The following is a 17,399-nucleotide window of genomic DNA, read 5'->3' on the forward strand; positions in this document are numbered from 1 at the left end:
TGCAAAGTGAGTTACTCTCTTTTTAAAATAAATATTGATTTTTACTGAATTATGCTATGTGCGCCCCACTTTTTCTTTTACATACTCATTGGTTGAATAATCGATATGCCCTCCTTGTGATCTGTTGAATATCGCTGCATGCTGGGAACCATTCCTGAATTGTCTGCCTGACGTCTCTTTTTCAATAATACCGAATTGCAAGACGTGTATGGTGTACCCTCTTCAGTGTATCATCTTTAACAAAGCTTGATTGGCCTAGTAGGTATATGCCTTTCTGGGTCCAATCCATCCGGTAAGCCCCTTGTCATAAGTGGTGGGGGACTTCTCACCGTTGGATTGTGTTTATCCAGTTATTGAACGTCTTTCAGCATAGTTTGATTCAATTCATTTATCCAGTCAAGGATTTATGGACTTTAATTATCATCGATACCATTAGTTCACATGTGGTGTTGCACGATACAATTTAGATTGTTTTATCACAATTGATTCACTGTTAGCGCTACACTTTTTCCACAATAGTGAAACTAGGGTCTTTCACTTCTGAAAAACGTACCATACCAAGATAGGCCGCCTGGTAAAATTTGAGTGTGTCTGGGGGCGGCTACCCCTCCATGGATTTTAGGTAGCAACAGAAGGCATCTAATGATCCTAGGCCATTTATTTGCCCATATGAACTTGGTAAAGAGAGTTGATTTGGCAAAAGAAGGCCAAAGTGATGGAGATAGGTAAGGTCTGAAAGAGGTACAGGAATTTTTGCAAGATGCTAATTTTGATGTTACAGAGGCCAAACTGGGAATGCAATGCTCGATTCCATTTGTCTAAAGGGAAGGCACTTCCCTGAGCAAGGGTGGAATGTTCATCTTAAATGCATCTGCTAGATTTGGGGGGGTGTGGGTGCTTTAAAGCTGAAGACGTCCATTTCAAGTTAAGCTGAAGGGTATGACATAAAGGGGAGGCCAGGGCGACGCCTATCGCCTCTGATTTGAAATAGTTAATTTTCATATATATTTTAATGCTCCATAATGATCAAATTATTCCAGAAGATTCAGCAGAGTGAATTGGTCAAGGAGAAGAGAAGTTTGTCCACAAAAGTGGAAACTTTATGGAAGAGATCGCCCACCTGAATGCCAGAGATATCTGTTTTCAGTCTAACCTGCTCAGGAATGGCTCCAAAGAGAGCACGAAAAGCAGGTGTGAGAGAGGGTATCCCTGACGGGTGCCATTAAAAATGGGGAACGGCTCTAAAAACACCAAATTTGCTTTCATCGCATCTCGTTTATGCTTATGTTTAATAGCTTTATGCTAATGTTATAGTTTTATGCTAATGTTTAAACATTATGTTTTGGGTGTGTTTTTCTGCTAAGGGGACACGGGGCAGCTTCACCGAATCACAGGGGTGATTGACAGGGCCATGTACCATCAAATCTTGGGTGAGAACCTCCTTCCCTCAGCCAGGGCTTTGAAAATGGGTTGTGGATGGGTATTTTAGTATGATAGTGACCCAAAACACAGCCTAGACAACAAAGTGTTTCAAGAAGAAGCACATAAAGGTCCTGGAGTGGCCTAGCCAGTCTCCAGACCTTAATCCCAAGGACAATTTGTGAAGAGAGCTGAAGGTTCGAGTTACGCAACGTCAGCCTCAACCTTAATGCGGTGGAGAGGATCTGCAATGAGAAGTGGGGAAAAAAACCTTCTGAGATGTGTGCAAACCTAGTGGCCAACAACATGAAACATCTGGCCTCTGATTGCCAACAAGGGTTTTGCCACCAAGTACTAAGTCATGTTGTGCAAAGGGGTCAAATACTTATCTCACTCATTAAAATGCAAATCAATTTATAACTTTTTTTTAAATTTTCCTGGATTTGTTTGTTATTTTGGTTCACTGTTAACCACTTCCATACCGCAGGCCTTCATATGATGTCCTTGGCTTTCAGTGGTGATATCTGAATGATGCCTGCAGCTACAGGAATCATTCTGATATCATTCTTTTCTGCCGGCGATTCTCTGCACCATAAGAACAATCATAGCGGCAGATTGTTCTTATAGGCGACGGGAGGGGACTCCCACTCCTGCTACCATACGGTGCTTCTCCAGGCTCTCGGGGACCCGTAGAAAGAATTGGCCGCTGCCGGATGACGACCATAAAGATTTCCAGTCATCTCTATGACCTGTGCGAGACGTTATGACGTCACGTCCGGGCCGCGGATGTAAATAAAGCTGCACTTGCGGCTGGTAAGTATGAAATCTGATTTTTTTTTTCCCCCCTATCTCATGCTTTTCAGCCTGGAGGAGAGATGCAGGATCTTATTGACCCCCCATCACTCCATTAAAAGGACCTGCCGCGATTGATTCATATTCCTATCCTTGTAATAGGAATAAAAATGATAAAAAAAAAATGTAAAAAAGTGTAAAAACAAAAAAATATAAACACCCCTGTCTCCGGTAGCTCGCACTCAAAAGTGAAAACACATGCAAGTCCTTATGTAAGCCTTGTCTATGGAGATTTTTAGGTACCGAATTTTAGCGCTATTGCATGAGTGTACGCAATAAATTTTTTTTTAATAATTACATTTTTATTATTGTTTGCATATCAAAAAGAGGAAGCAGCTTAGAAAAAACAACAATATGTATCACATAAGCATATTAAATACACAACTAGAGGTAGACAGATATGGGTTTTTCTCTGGCTGATGCCGAAATTTAGAAATTGGGGCAGCCGATAACCGGTATGATACCGATTTTTGTGGTCGATATTTTAGGCCGATTAAAAAAAAAAAACTCCACTCCTTCCTGCTTACTCCTGTCACTACCACACACTTGATTTCCTCAGTATAGTTGGCACTGGTTGTTGGCACTGGTTTGGAACGGGCAGGTGCCACTGGTTTGGAACTGAAAGATGGCACTGGCAGGTGGCACTGTTTGGAACTGACAGATGGCACTGGTTTGGAACTGACAGGTGGCACTGATTGGCATTGGTAGGTGGCACTGGTTTGGAACTGGCAGGTGGCACTGGTTTGGAACTGACGGATGGCACTAGTTTGGAATTGGCAGGTGGCACTGATTAGCAGCTGGCACTGGTTTGGAACTGGCAGATGACACTATTGGCACTGACAGGTGGCACTGACAGTTGGCACTAGCAGGTGGCACTGGTTTGGACTAGACAGATGGCAATGATTGGCACTGGCGGGTGACACTGACTGGCAATAGTTGGCACTGGCAGGTTTCACACTAAGCCGAGTGTAAATGTGTGAAACTTACAGAGAGGAGCTGTCAGCTTGATGTTGGGGGTGGGCGGGACCCAGCAGCTAAATTACACCAGCCAATGATTGGGTTGCTTTAAAAAGGGGGTGGGGTCACATACACGTAGCGGCCCGCCCAAATACCATCGGCTGGTGTAATATAGCTGCTGGGTCCCGCCCACCCTGGCCGAGTCCCGCCCACCCCCGACATCAAGCTGACAGCTCCTCTCTCTCTCTCCTCTGTTACTTGTCAGTTTTATACTCAGCATGGCGCGTGATGCTGCCAGAGCCGCTGAGTGTGGAGAAGGAAGGAGGAACGGCAGTCAGTGTAAAATATCAGCCTAATTTTGATAATCGGCCGATGCCGATTTATCAAAAATGGCCAAATATCGGGGCGATCATAGGGTTAACTGTGCGCATTGCCAGTGTTTGTAACTGTGTGGGAGGTGCTTTTACTAGGGGAAGACATGGATCCATGTTTTTCCTACTGACAGAATGGCAGACTGCCGTTCTGCTTGTGTACCGAGTGATCGAGAGGTGCTGGCGGTGTCCTCCGTACCAGCCCAATGGCTCTCGCTGTGGCTAGGGGTTAAAGTGTATTTTATGTAACAACAAAAAAACTGCATTTGAAAAACTGCTGTGCAAATACTGTGTGACTTAAAAAATTGCAATTGCCTCCATTTTATTCCCTAGGGTCTGCTAAATAATGTATAATGTTTGGGGGTTCTAAGTAAAGCCTGGTCTTTAACGTAGTTAAAGTATAACTAAAGGCAACATATTTTTGTTTGTTTTGGGTAGAGTAGAGAGGGCTGAAAACACCTGAGTTTTTATTGCTGTCTGTCCTTGTTAGAGTCGGTTCACACTAGGGCGACACGACTTCCAGCGCGACTTTCAGAGGCGACTCCGACACGACTTGAGCATGAACCACAGGCCGATCTGGGGAGATTTACAACACGACTTGAAGTTGTCTCCAGGACAGGAGACTTTCCAGTGGCCAATCAAACAACAATCAGCTCTAGGGGAGGGAGGGGGAGGGAGAGGTTTGCCTGAGAAATGTATGTTATCTTCCTGGAAAGTCTCTTCTGTTAAGACAGTGATCAGACTGGGAGGCAACTTCCATTGAAATCAATGGGTACAAATCGCCTACAAGTCTGATTGAAGTAGTACAGGAACTTCTTTTGAAGTCGGAGCGACTCGAGTCTTGCATTGTTTTTCTCGACAGCGTGACTTGGGACGACTTGAGGCGACTTCAAGTCGGATCCCAAGTCGCCCCAGTGTGAACTGGCTCTTAGGGAGATTTACCCTCTCTTCTTGTCCTGTTCACCATTATCGTTGAAAGTTAAAGTAAAAGAAAGTCTAATATTTTTGCTCCAGAAAAGTAATAGAGGGGAAATCTTCCAATCTGGACTTTAGTTCTATTGAAAATAAACATATATTGTATAACGCAAAGCTGAGGTAATTTATTCCTAATGTCAAAAGTCTATATTTGTAAAATACTTAAACGTATGGCTCTATATAGTATATACATGTCCCAAAGGAGGTGGTTGTAGTCCAGCATTCAGGGCCAGCCTTGTGTAGGGAAGAAGAAGCAATCTCCAAACATGCATGGAGAAAAGAGTACATCCACCTCTGAGTGTAGACTGTAAACAAATTTAATAAAGACACAGTAACAGTAACATTCACATGTTAGAAATATAAAAGGGGCACATCTATTTTCTCAATGTCTGGTGTTTATGGAAAGTCAGGGGATTGCGCCGGAGCTGTCGCCACCACTGGCATGGCCCACTCCGCTTGCTGGATTATGATGAGATAGGAGAAACCCTGGAGCAAGGGCTAGGATGCATGCCAGAACTGAAAATAGTGTCCGCCTCTTAGTCAAGCTCTTCTAAGGAATTCTATTAATTTTCAGGGATTTTCTTACTTCGTGTTTGGATATGGTGCAGGAAGTGAGGGGAAATCTCTGCAATGGGACAAAGGTAGTGGGGGAAAAAATCTGACATATTATAATCCTCCCTTGTTTTTTCCAAAATGAAAAACTTGTTTTTCCTATAGTTCTATTTTAATAAACAAGTAAGAGACAGAAAAACACTTTTTAAACTGCATTTGTTCTACCTTGCAGTTATGTGAACAGGCTTCGCTGAAATGGATGGGTTTTACAAATAAAATGTATTGTTTTATGGGTTACCATACTTTACCACCCAAGAATGTTCAAGTTTTTGAGGACCCTTATTTCTTTTTAACTTCATAGGAATGTATAATTCTTTAAATTCAGTCTTGTTTTTCAGTCACCTCTGTTAGACAGCACAACCACATTGTCAACCTCTGCTGCACAGCTTGATCAAGAACTACATAATGAAGGGTAGCATCACACCAATGAGGCAAACTCTTTGCTCTCTTCTGTCAGTTCTGCAAGCAGCAGAGCTTGATATATGTTACCTTCTCCCTCAGTCTGAGTGCTGTTGTACTAGAGTTTTATAGAAGGAGTCACAGCAATTTTATTTCAATTCACATAACTGCACTGATTATTTTGTATGTGCCTGCAGTACTACTATAAAGTTTATTTACCCCTCACTGGTGGCTTGCTAATATGCTATAGTAATAGTTGTTGATTACAAACACATTTAATAATTTCTCCACTTTTTCTTTTAATAAGACATTTATATTTATCTGTTTTACACATATATTTTCAGGTTGTTTGCCTTTTGTCCAGTAATCGCAAAGACCGATATGATGCTGTTAAGAAGTTTCTTTGCATCGATCGCCCAGTTCCCAGTCAGTGTGTTTTAGCAAGGACCTTAAGCAAACCCAAAACAGTTTTTTCAGTTGCTACAAAAATTGCTTTGCAGATGAACTGCAAAATGGGTGGAGAACTGTGGAGCCTGGAAATACCTGTGAGTATTGGTATTATAGTGGAAGCTCTGCAATCTATCTAATTGTTTTATCTTAATCATATTGGATACATGAATTGATTTTTAGATCATAGGTTATGTTCCGCTACCTTCAGGTATCTCAGAAACCTCTGTGAGGTTTCAGTTTTTTTGCTAACTTCCTTTAATAAACCCCTTTTGTTGAAAAAAAAAATGTTTTTCACCAGTTTTTTTCTTTTCTAGACACACCTAATTCCGCACTTTCAAATACTGCAGTGTGCACTAAAAACCAGGCAATCTACTCTTTCTTTTGACATAATTTCCTCCTTTAAGTTTTACAGTGTTCATAGTCATTTGGAGTAGAGGTGTGCATCTTCACTGGTCTCACGATTCAATTTGATTACGATTATCTGTTCTTTGATTCGATTCAGCGATGCATCGCGATTACTGAAGAGCTTCCGCTTGAGTCACCTAGGCGGCCCTTCCTCCCTGCAATCTTCTGGAAAACATCATTAAAGCGGGGGTTCACCCTAAAAAAAAATTCTAACATTACAATGAGCTGACCTGTGACACTGACATTATGCTGGTCTTTTTTTTTTCCGTACATACCGTTTTATCTGTATTTTCCCCCCGGATTCCCCGTGGGAGTGGGCTTTCCTATTCACAGGGTAAGTGATTGACGTTCTTCCGACCGGCGCATACAGCGCGTCACGAGTTGCTGAAAGAAACCGAACGTCGGGTTGGCTCTATACGGCGCCTGCGCACCGACATTCGGCTTCTTTCAGCAACTCGTGACACGCTGTATGCGCCGGTTGGAAGAACGTCAATCACTTGCCCTGTGAATAGGAACGCCCACTCCCGCGGGGAATCCGGGGGGAAAATACAGATAAAACGGTATGTACAAAAAAAAAAAAAAAAAATTATCAACATAATGTCCGTGTCACAGGTCAGCTCATTGTAATGTTAGAATGTTTTTTAGGGTGAACCCCCGCTTTAATTCATGAAATAATTTTTTCCCCCAAAAAAATGCATTTGAAAAATTATTTCGCAAATACCGTGCAAGATAAAAAGTTGCAATGACAGTGATTTTATTCCCTAGGGCAGCCCTCAAAATTTCCACTCGCCTACTAGCATTTGGCGAGTGAATTTAAGCTGAGGGCGAGTGATGACAGGGCTGCATGACCAATCTCCCTCCAATCTGCGCCTACACTTAGAGTCCCGATGAGATTGGCGGCCGAAGAGGAAAGGTGCATGCTCGGGAAAAGTAGTCTGGTGAGCCGCGCACAGGCAGAGCAGTACACAGGTGCTCTCCTTACAATTCTCATTAAGCCATGGGACCTAACAGTATGACCTCTCTGAGCCTGCCCCCCTCCCTCGGGCCCCTACCAATGTAGCTGGAGAGCAGAAAGTAATGAGTGAGGTGGAGGATTGCGGCAGCCTTCTAGTTTGTGCAGTTTTCTTCTCCTTGTGCTCTATGTAAGTGTCCAACAGTTTAGCCTGAGCACTGTGAAACAGACTGGTCTCAATGTGTGTTGTGCGCTGTCAGTGTGCGCTGTGCTATGGTGTCAATGGCTGTGCAGTTGTGTGGATCTCAGCACTGGATTGTACTCCCTCCCGCTGTGCTGCAGCTCCTCTCCTCACTGCCAGCCTGAATAAAAGGGGGAAGTGGGGACATGCAAGAGTGGAGCCGTGCACACACAGGCTCCTGATGATGAGATGAATGGGGGAGAGAGAGGATGGATGGGAGTTGCAGAGGAGACAGCAAGAGAATGGGGAAGAGACCCAGTTCTAGTGCTCTGTCCCTCTGGTCTGCCCCCAGTGCCCTGTCCCTCTGGTCTGTCCCTAGTGCCCTGTCCCTCTGGTCTGCCCCCAGTGCCCTGTCCCATTTTGTTAAAGTTGTTGTTGGTAATATTTAATTTTGTAACTTGATTCTGCATAAAACATTGTCATTCCCTGAGATAATCTACGAGGGCGTGTTTACGGGTGCAATTAGGCACAGGGCAGTGTATGAATTAGGTGGGGCAACTGGTGACGAGTAACTCTTGAGGCCTGGCTAGTAGCTCAGGACTTGAAATGTTGAGCTCTGCCCTAGGGTGTCTGCTAAAAAAACATATATAATGTTTGTTGGTTCTGAATAATTTTCTAGCAAAAGAATGATGATTTGTACATGTAAGAGAAAAGTGCCAGAATAGGCCCGGTATTGAGGTGGGTATAAAATCCCTGTATTGAAGTGGTTAAACTGGCACCATTGGCAGCCGAGTAAACCAGGAAGTGAAGTCACTTCCGTGTTTACATACAGGAGTCTGAGACAAAGCCATTTCTTGAGAAAACACCTACATCCGCTAGCACTAGTGCCAGTAAAAGTGTTGTTATTGTAGGGAAAGGTTGTCTAAATCCCACACCAAGCCATTTTGTTATCTGTGTATTAACAAATTTCTAAAACAAGTGTCCAAGTGTCTCTGTCTTTATCCAGCTCTAAGTAATCCTATTTTCTTTTTTCAGTGAGCTAAACCGACAAACAGGAGAAAACTTTTTTGTCTGTTCTTCCCCCTTGCTGTGAATGACAGGTTATTTACATATTTCATGCACTCGCCTGAGACAGGCATTATTTTATATTTACCACCCCCACTCCTATTCTGAAGTCATGTGGTTACTTTTATGGATTTTGACTGGATGTTAGTGATCATAGCAAAATTTAGTGTAAGGAATACACAGGAGAAAATGCATGTTGACAAGGAGAGTGTAGAGGTGGGCAGGGAGTCTAGTGACATCACGTCTCCACCCACCGAGCTCCGGACAACAGACCAACCCACAGAATCTGCAGTTTTTCAGTTCTTATAACAGACAGATGGGAGACATTTGACAGGTAAGGATGCATGCAGGAGGCATGTATATCCTTATAGTTCAGCACTATGGCATATTAGAAAGGATGAGAGTGGGTTTACATCCACTTTAACTCGGCCAGGAGGGCCACACGGGTTTAAGCCTGGGAAGGCGATCTTACTACAGAGGCCATACTGTGCAGTGTGACCTTTGAAAGGCCATTGTTTGGGCCAGGTCTATATAAGGTTTTGTCCAGGTCCTCAAAGAAAGGGAAGAAATTTCCTTCCAAACCCAGATGGGAAATGTACAGGAAATGTTTTCGAGGCCCCTCGGGACAAAATCAACAAAAATCTAAGAAATAACCCAACAGGAGGTGGGGGTACGGTATAGGTAAGCAAACATTTAATTTGCCCTTGTCCTTTCCAGGACAAAGCACCAAAGATACCAAGAGACACCCGAATCAGGGTAGGTGGCAGACTTTCTCATTTCATTTCCCAGTGGGAGGAAATTTCAGACAGTGCATACAACTGTTTTTCGTGATTACAGTTGCCCTAGGGTGGTAATCACACACCCTCTAATATACATGTGCCACATCCTGAAATATATGGGTTACAGAAAAAAAATAAAAACCATAGAAGTGTTTTTTTCAAAAAATATGGACTTTGTAGGCACATACAGATAAAAAAAATATATTTTAATATTGCATAAATAATTACTCAGATGCATCTACAAATAATGAAACATAATATACAGGGAAAAAAAGGAACCAAAAGTAGGTCTTTCCAAGGGGAATATTTAGTAGCCTCAAAGCTGGCTGTAACGCAGTACAGATCTCACGCTGGGTGGAGTAATAGATCCTGAATAAAAGTCCTTAGAACATTAAAAGACCGCTCAACATGTTTCGGGATTTTGAATATATCGCTTCTTTAGGAGCTTCTGAATTTTTAGGAAAGATAATAAACTTTAATTAGAATACGTAATATAATAAACTGAGATGCTACCAAGTAGCTTGCATTTAGGATATACAGACATCAGATGTATCCAAGTATGCATACTCACCAAAAAGGTGCTTGTGTGGGAGAAAGCGATGGTTGCCCCAAGCCATAGGCCAGCTAATGGCAAACACGTCCCACCCCCTATAAAATTTGGTAGTAGGGGAAGGGAAAGTAGATGCCGGCAGATCCCAGACCATCAGCCACTATATGTTACATAGTAACATAGTTAGTCAGGTTGAAAAAAGACACAAGTTCATAAGAAATAAAATAATAATAATATCGTACATTCACATCGTTATCACATTAACCCAATTCTATACCCACAGTTGGTCCAGAGGAAGGCAAAAAAAAAAAAAAAAACAGCAAAGCATGATCCAATTTGCTACAGCAGGGCAAAAAATCCTTCCTGATCCCCCATGAGGCAATCGAATATTCCCCGGATCAACTTTACCTATAAATGTTAGTACCCAGTTATTAGGGTTGTCCCGATACCACTTTTTTAGGAACAAGTACCGATACTTTTTTTCATGTACTCGCCGATACCGATTACCGATACTTTTTTTAAATGCAGCCATGTCTCCCCCCAAATTCAGCTTTGTGTCTCCCAAATGCAGCTGTCTGTGTCTCCCAAATGCAGCTGTCTGTGTCTCCCAAATGCAGCTGTCTGTGTCTCCCAAATTCAGCTGTCTGTGTCTCCCAAATTCAGCTGTCTGCGTCTCCCCCCAAATGCAGCCTTGTGTAGGTCTCACCCCCCCCCCCCCCCCCCCGCGCCGTCTAGGACAAAGCGCAACCCCGATGTCTGTAAATAGCCGCTGACGCGGTTCTTTAACCAGGTGATCGGCCGTGTCACATGTAAATGCGGAGGTGCCGTAAATCAGACCTCCTCGCCTCACACTAACAGAATGTGTGGCGAGGAGAGCCGATCAGCAGCATCAACTCACTGGGGAGAACAGGGAAGGTAATCAGGGCACTAATCATCAGTGCCCTGATTACAGTAAAGCTGCAGCAGTGCCACCAATCAGTGCAAATGAGTGACATCAATCAGTGCCCATCAGTGACACAAATCAGTGCCCTTCAATGACACAAATCAATGCCCATTACTGGTGCAAGTCAGTGCTGCCTTTTAGTGCATATCAGTGCCTGCTCATCAGTGCTGCCCATCAATTCCCATCAGTGCTGCCTATCATTGCCCACCAGTGTCGCCTATCAGTGCCACCTATCAGTGTCCATCAGTGTGGCATAATAGTGCCTCCTCATAAGTGCCACCTCATCAATGCTCATCAGTGCAGCCTATCAGTGCCCACCCATGCTTGCCTCATCAGTGCACATCAGTGAAGGAGAAAAATGTAATACTTTTTTTTTTCAATGTACTGTCTTAATTTTTTTTATTAAAAACCCAGCAGTGATTAAATACTGCCAAAATAAAACTATTTGTGTGAAGAAAATTATTGATTATGTGCAAGAAAAGAAAATTCCCGGAGAGACAAGAATATTCCCGGCCACGAAAATTATTTTCTGTAGCAACATGAAGGCTTGGTCGGCATCATCGGATCACAAAAAAATACGAGAATTTGTTCGAAATTCGGCTGTGTATGGCCTGCTTAAGTGGAACCTCTCTCAGAGTGCCAGTTTCAGCCCGCCTCCATGGTAAACTTGAAACAAAAAAGAAACAAAGAAAAAGACGGCTGCACATCCAGAGGTACCGAGTGCCCTTTTATTGAGCACAGGATGAATGTGTGTGAGCCATCTATGTGACTCTATGTTGGTGTCCTTGGTGTTATTATCGTGATAAACAAAAGGGCAATCGGAACCTCTGGATGTGCAGACATTTTTTTCTCTGTTTCTTCAAGTTTACCTCTTCTGCTGCCCAACACTACCTCATTCATTTGAAAGCATTCTCTGAAGTCTGTAGGGATGGAAATCATTGTCTAGGGTGTTGATCTCCCTGGTTCCTTGCAGCTCTCACTGGTTCCACCTCTTGACCATCCCTCACTACAGTATTATATATAGACATGGTGCTCAGCAGAAGGAGCCAATGAGGGATGCAGGGGACCTAGTAGATCAACACTCTCAAAAGCAGTGTTGAGTGATTCAGGCAGCAGAGGAGGCAAGTATATCATGTCTTATTATCAGGTATTTCCTGGTTGAATACATTTAGTACAACAAGATTCACTTTAAAGTTGCTCCTTGCACTGCCTGAGACTGGCATCTCATGCTGCTTCTCCTCCTACATTCTCAGTTCTGCTATACAGTGGACTGAAAGATTCTGATACCAAGCCAAGTTTAGGTTCACTTGCACTGCTTGTAGTAAAAAAAAGTGAGAGAGCTTCATTAGAAACATTATTAACCACTTTCCACCTGCTCACAGTAGCTTTAATGCAGGCAGGTTACAGCTACAGGTCAGACAACATACCTAAACATCACCCGGAAACCTGCACACTGGCTCGCTGCTCCCACAACTGCTGTGTCCACCACACTGCAGGTTGTGGCTCCCAATACTTGCCTCCTTTGAACGGCCAGGGTATCATGTGAAAATATGCAGAAAGTAGAAAGGTCAAACCCCCCCCCCCCCCCCCCCCCCCCGCCGTCTAGTTGTTCGGCGCTCAGGGAACATAACAGCTTTCATTTGAATAGCTGTGTGTTCCCCGCCGCACGTCATCATATCCCCTCCTCCCTTGTCCAGGCACTTTGATAGACAGATAACATCAGGGAGGCACAAGGAGCTCAGTGGCAGCTTGCGCACATCCTTCGGTGGGCCGAAAGGTCCGTTCCGGCTCTGTCGGCCGTGTACATCCCGGGAGTTCAGAATTGGCAAGCCGACTTCCTAAGTCGCACAACTCTGGATCAAGGGGAGTGGTCTCTCCACCCGGAGGTGTTTCAGGGTCTGTGCCGAAAATGGGGCACTCCAGACGTGGACCTTCTAGCATCCCGCCTCAACTGGAAGGTACCACGATTCGTGGCCAGGTCGAGAGACCCGCGGGCGGACGCGTCAGATGCGTTGGTGTCTCCCTGGGGTCACTATCGCCTAATTTACCCCTTCCCTCCTCTGAAGCTTCTTCCTCACCTGCTGCGCAGAGTGGAAGCCGAAGGGATTCCAACAATCCTGATCGCCCCAGATTGGCCGCGACGCTCCTGGTACGTGGACCTGGTGCGTCTGGTGACAGACGCCCCCTTGCGTCTACCCCTGAGAGAAGATCTTCTGTCGCAGGGTCCGATCTTCCATCCTGCTTTACAGTCGCTGGCTTTAACGGCGTGGCTGTTGAGAGCCAGGTACTGAAGGACCGAGGCCTGTCGGGCTTGGTGATCTTTACCATGCTGCGAGCACGGAAGTCTACTTCACGAAAGATTTACCATCGTACGTGGAAAGCCTACATCTCTATGTGTGAGGAGATGAAGTGGCACCCTCGTACATACGTGGTGTCCCGGATTCTGCTGTTCTTACAGCGGGGAGTGGATCAGGCTCTCGCCTTGAGCACGGTCAAGAGCCAGATATCTGCTCTGGCTGTTTACTTTCAGCATCCTTTGGCAGCGCACTCCTTGATTTGCACGTTTGTGCAGGGGGTCCGCCATGTGGGCCCTCCGGTGTGCCCTCCACTGCCCACATGGGACTTGAATTTGGTCCTCTCGGTGCTTCAGCAAGCTCCCTTTGAGGACATTCGGAAGATCTTTGTTGACAAAAGGTGGTTTTTCTGGTAGCTATTACCTCAATCAGTCGGGTGTCTGAAAAGGCGGACTTGTCCTGCAAGGCCCCCTACTTGGTCATCCATCAGGATAAGGCGGTGCTGCGTCCGCAGCCCTCTTTTCTTCCAAAGGTCGTTTTGGCCTTTCACATTAATGAGGACATTGTTCTTCCATCCTTATGTCCTCAGCCGAAGAACCTGAAGAAGGCCATTTTACATTCCCTGGATGTGGTTCGGGCCCTTCAAGTTTACTTATCCACGACGGCTCCGGTCCGGAAGTCGGACTCACTGTTTGTGTCGGTGTCTGGTCCCAGAAAGGGCCTGGCAGTCTCATCGGCCACCATTTCCAGGTGGATCCGACAGGTTGTGCTTCAGGCCTATGCCCTTTTCGGGTCACGGCGCATTCGACCAGGGCGATCGGTGCCTCATGGGCTTTCCTACATCAAGCCTCTGTGTTACAGGTGTGTAGGGCAGCGACCTGGTCGTCGGTCCACACTTTTTCAAAGTTTTACAAGGTGGATATGAGTGCATCTTCTGATGCCTCCTTCGGCTGCAGGGTGTTACAGGCGGCAGTTTAAGGTTGGAGTACCTCCATTGAGTAACTCCGGTTTTGTTTGGGGTGAAGCTTGGTTTGCTGTGTTGTTTTTCCCACCCCTCGAAATTTTTTGACACTGCTTGGGGACGTCCCTACTGTCAAAGTATGCTGTGTCCGTCCATGAACAAAAGAGAAAATAGGATTTTTGTACTCACCGTAAAATCCATTTCTCTAAAGTTCATGGACGGACACAGCACCCACCCCTCCTTTGTTTGTACTGCTTGTTACGAACTGAGGCTGCTAGAGCAGGGTGTGGGTTATGCCCGGGGAGCCACGCCCCCTGGGAGGAGCGGCACTAAGGAAAGGTTTTTAACGCTTTAAGTGCTGTAAATTCTGCCTAAACTCTCCTGGAAGGAAGGTGCATAACTCTACTGTCAAATGATGCTGTGTCCGTCCATGAACTTCAGAGAAATGGATTTTACGGTGAGTACAAAAATCCTATTTTCTCAGCACTCCGTAGTGTTTTACGTAACCGCGTTTTGATTTTTGACCGATGGTGTGTAGGCAAGACTGATGAAAGTCAGCTTCATCGGATATCCGACAAAAAAATCCATCGGATTAGATTCCATCAGATATCCGATTGTGTGTACAGGGCTTTTCCGTCGGTTTTCTCGGGCAGGTGCAGCTATTCAGCTGGCTATTGTCATTTCACCAGCTGCTCAGACCATGGCAAACTGGACTGGAGATCTCAGTACTGAACTTTGTCTTCATATGGATAATCCTATTATTTCTGCCAGATTGCAGCACTTTTCCTCGTCCTTACTATTATGTGTAGATAACATGGAGAATGTGATTCATCAAATCTCCAGAATGTCCCTACATTTTGCAAATCCAACATTTTTTGGATTGGGGCTAAGTCTGATCTTGTTTGGGAAAGGTTCCCTTTGCACATGCCTTTTGAAGGTGTGCTTCTCTTTGTAAAATTCCTTGAGGAGTACGTGGAAGATGTTACAGAGGGAAGGTGCTTCATATCCTACAATGCACAATTGCACTTCCTGTATGAACTTTCCTTCTCAACATTACGTGCACGAGTTGTTGACCCCCCTTCAGGCATCATCATCTACGGCAGGTCCCGACTTCCGTGGTAGACCCTTCTTTACCTCTAAGCCTTCCAGACCTCCTCAGAAATCTTTGTATTGAAGGTTCACTTCTAGCCTTGGAGGTGGGAGGACATCTACTAACATTTGCTTCAACTTAGAACCGTTAGGCCCCTTTCACACGGGGCAGATCAGTAATAATCCGCCCGTAAACCTCTGCTTGCTCAGCGGGGATCGCTCTGTTGATCCCTGCTGAGCCGGCGGATGACAGGGCGGTCCCTTCACACTGTGCAAGGACCGCCCTGTCTTTTCTCCGCTCTCCCCTATGGGGGGATCGGATGAACACGGTCCGTGTTCATCCGATCCGCAGACGGAAGGAAGAATAGGGTTTTCTTCCGTCTGCAGAATCGGATCATTGCGGAGGCGAGTGAGATCGGGTGTCAGCGGATGTTCATCCGCTGACATCCGCAATCTCATAGGGACCAATGTATGTCCCTTTTTCATCCGGATGGATGAAAAAGCGGACATACGGTCCGCACGTGTGAAAGGGGGCCTTAGACCGTTCATTGAAAGACACAGTGGAAATCTTTATCTCTGATCATTGGGTTATGGTGCCACTTTCAGGAATAGGGCACTAGGCACAAAAGCAGAAACAGTCTATTGGTGGCCACTGGAGGCAGCTCAGTTTTTAGTCTGGTGTACGCTAGTAAGGACCTATGCTCCCTGCTGGCAATATTAGATCCTTTTTTAAGGAAAACTTTTTTTTTTGGTTTGTTTGTTTTTATTTCTCCTTCAATATTTTCAGTCAGCAGCTGAACTGGTGGACAGTCTGGATACTCCCCATTTAGTAGTCTTCCTAGCTCAGCCTGCAAGTGCACAATGCCCCTAGCTAGGTGCAGGCAACGACCGTGATAGCTGTGTTTTGACCAAAGGGAAGCCTGTAAGTGTTCCTCATGGGGAATGCTTATTATCTCCTTGCTGGTTTGTCAGTGTCTCTGCAGGGGTGTTATAACTTTCTAAACAAAGTGGCAGTTTACTGTTTAGACTTAAGAGGGGGCCAAACTTTTGTGAGTGGGAGTAGAAAAGGTCCTGATGTCAGTAAGAATTAACCATGCTCAATCTTTGGTGTCAGTGGAATGAATACTGCCCCATCTTCAATGTCAGTGGGAGGGCTTGTGCCCCATCATTGCTGTCATTGGGAGTAATTGTGTCACTTTATTTCGTGTTATGGGGAATTATGCCCCATTGTGGGTATCAGTGGATACAAATTGGATAGAAGCAAGCAAAGGGTCGCGTCTGTCCTCTGGACCTCAGTTTGGAAAACACTGATCTATAAGTGTGCACATCCCCCTGTATTCCCAGGGAGACTAGGAATTGGTTTGGACACCTTTATTCCCCTGGTTCTTCTATGTTATCTGTGGGATGGTGCACATGGTGGGATGGTGCAGTCTGCATGACTCTAGTAGCAGGGCATAGCTTTTTGGGATTGCTGTTTTACAGGGTATGCTTGAAACAGTTCTGTCCTGCAGGGGACACGTTTACCTTGCAGTCAAGCCCAACAGGCCATAGACTGTAGAAGCTGCGTCAGAGTGAGGAGCGGAGAGAGAAGTTCTCAGAGGAGGAGAACGGAGCTGACAAGGTGAATCATCTGCCTGAGGGTTCCTATCTGGATGGGACACTCAGAGCCGGGAGCCAAGGAAGGATTCGTTGGGAGAGGAGCTACGTACTACCGCTGGGATCTCTTATTACCCATCAGGGTGGATATTGATGCCTGTATGACCTCATCTAACAGGGGGTCCAACACTTCTGGTAAGGGTGTTTACTTACCACCTTTTTTGCAACTGTGAGGAACAGTTAATTCAATTCAACTCACAATAAATCGGTGGTGGATTCTTCTCTTCACTTGATTAAATTTTTGGTTGTCACCATATAAATTGGACATTGCAACAGTATCAAGTTTTGAACACTAATTTTTTTTTTTTTTTGCGTGTTATTTGTTATTTTCTCTTGAGAGGGGTATTAAATTATATATATATATATATATATATATATATATATATATATATATATATATATATATATATATATACACTTAGTTTGCACTGACTCATGTTGTGTTTAACTTATATTCATATCTACACTTAAAGGAGTTCTCTGACCTAA

The 17,399-nt window shown here is 44.8% G+C and overlaps 1 protein-coding gene across 1 annotated transcript in view; it reads left to right on the forward strand.

Annotated features, from left to right (window-relative positions):
- PIWIL1 (piwi like RNA-mediated gene silencing 1) overlaps positions 1–17,399 on the forward strand; it is a 465,014-nt gene that overhangs the window by 330,816 nt on the left and 116,799 nt on the right. The window contains exon 15 of the mRNA XM_040347413.1: positions 5,930–6,130. Within this exon, the coding sequence (XP_040203347.1) occupies positions 5,930–6,130 (201 nt within the window). The remainder of the gene's footprint in view (positions 1–5,929; positions 6,131–17,399) is intronic.

This window comes from Rana temporaria, chromosome 1 (genome assembly GCF_905171775.1).
Source record: "Rana temporaria chromosome 1, aRanTem1.1, whole genome shotgun sequence".
Taxonomy (NCBI): domain Eukaryota; kingdom Metazoa; phylum Chordata; class Amphibia; order Anura; family Ranidae; genus Rana; species Rana temporaria.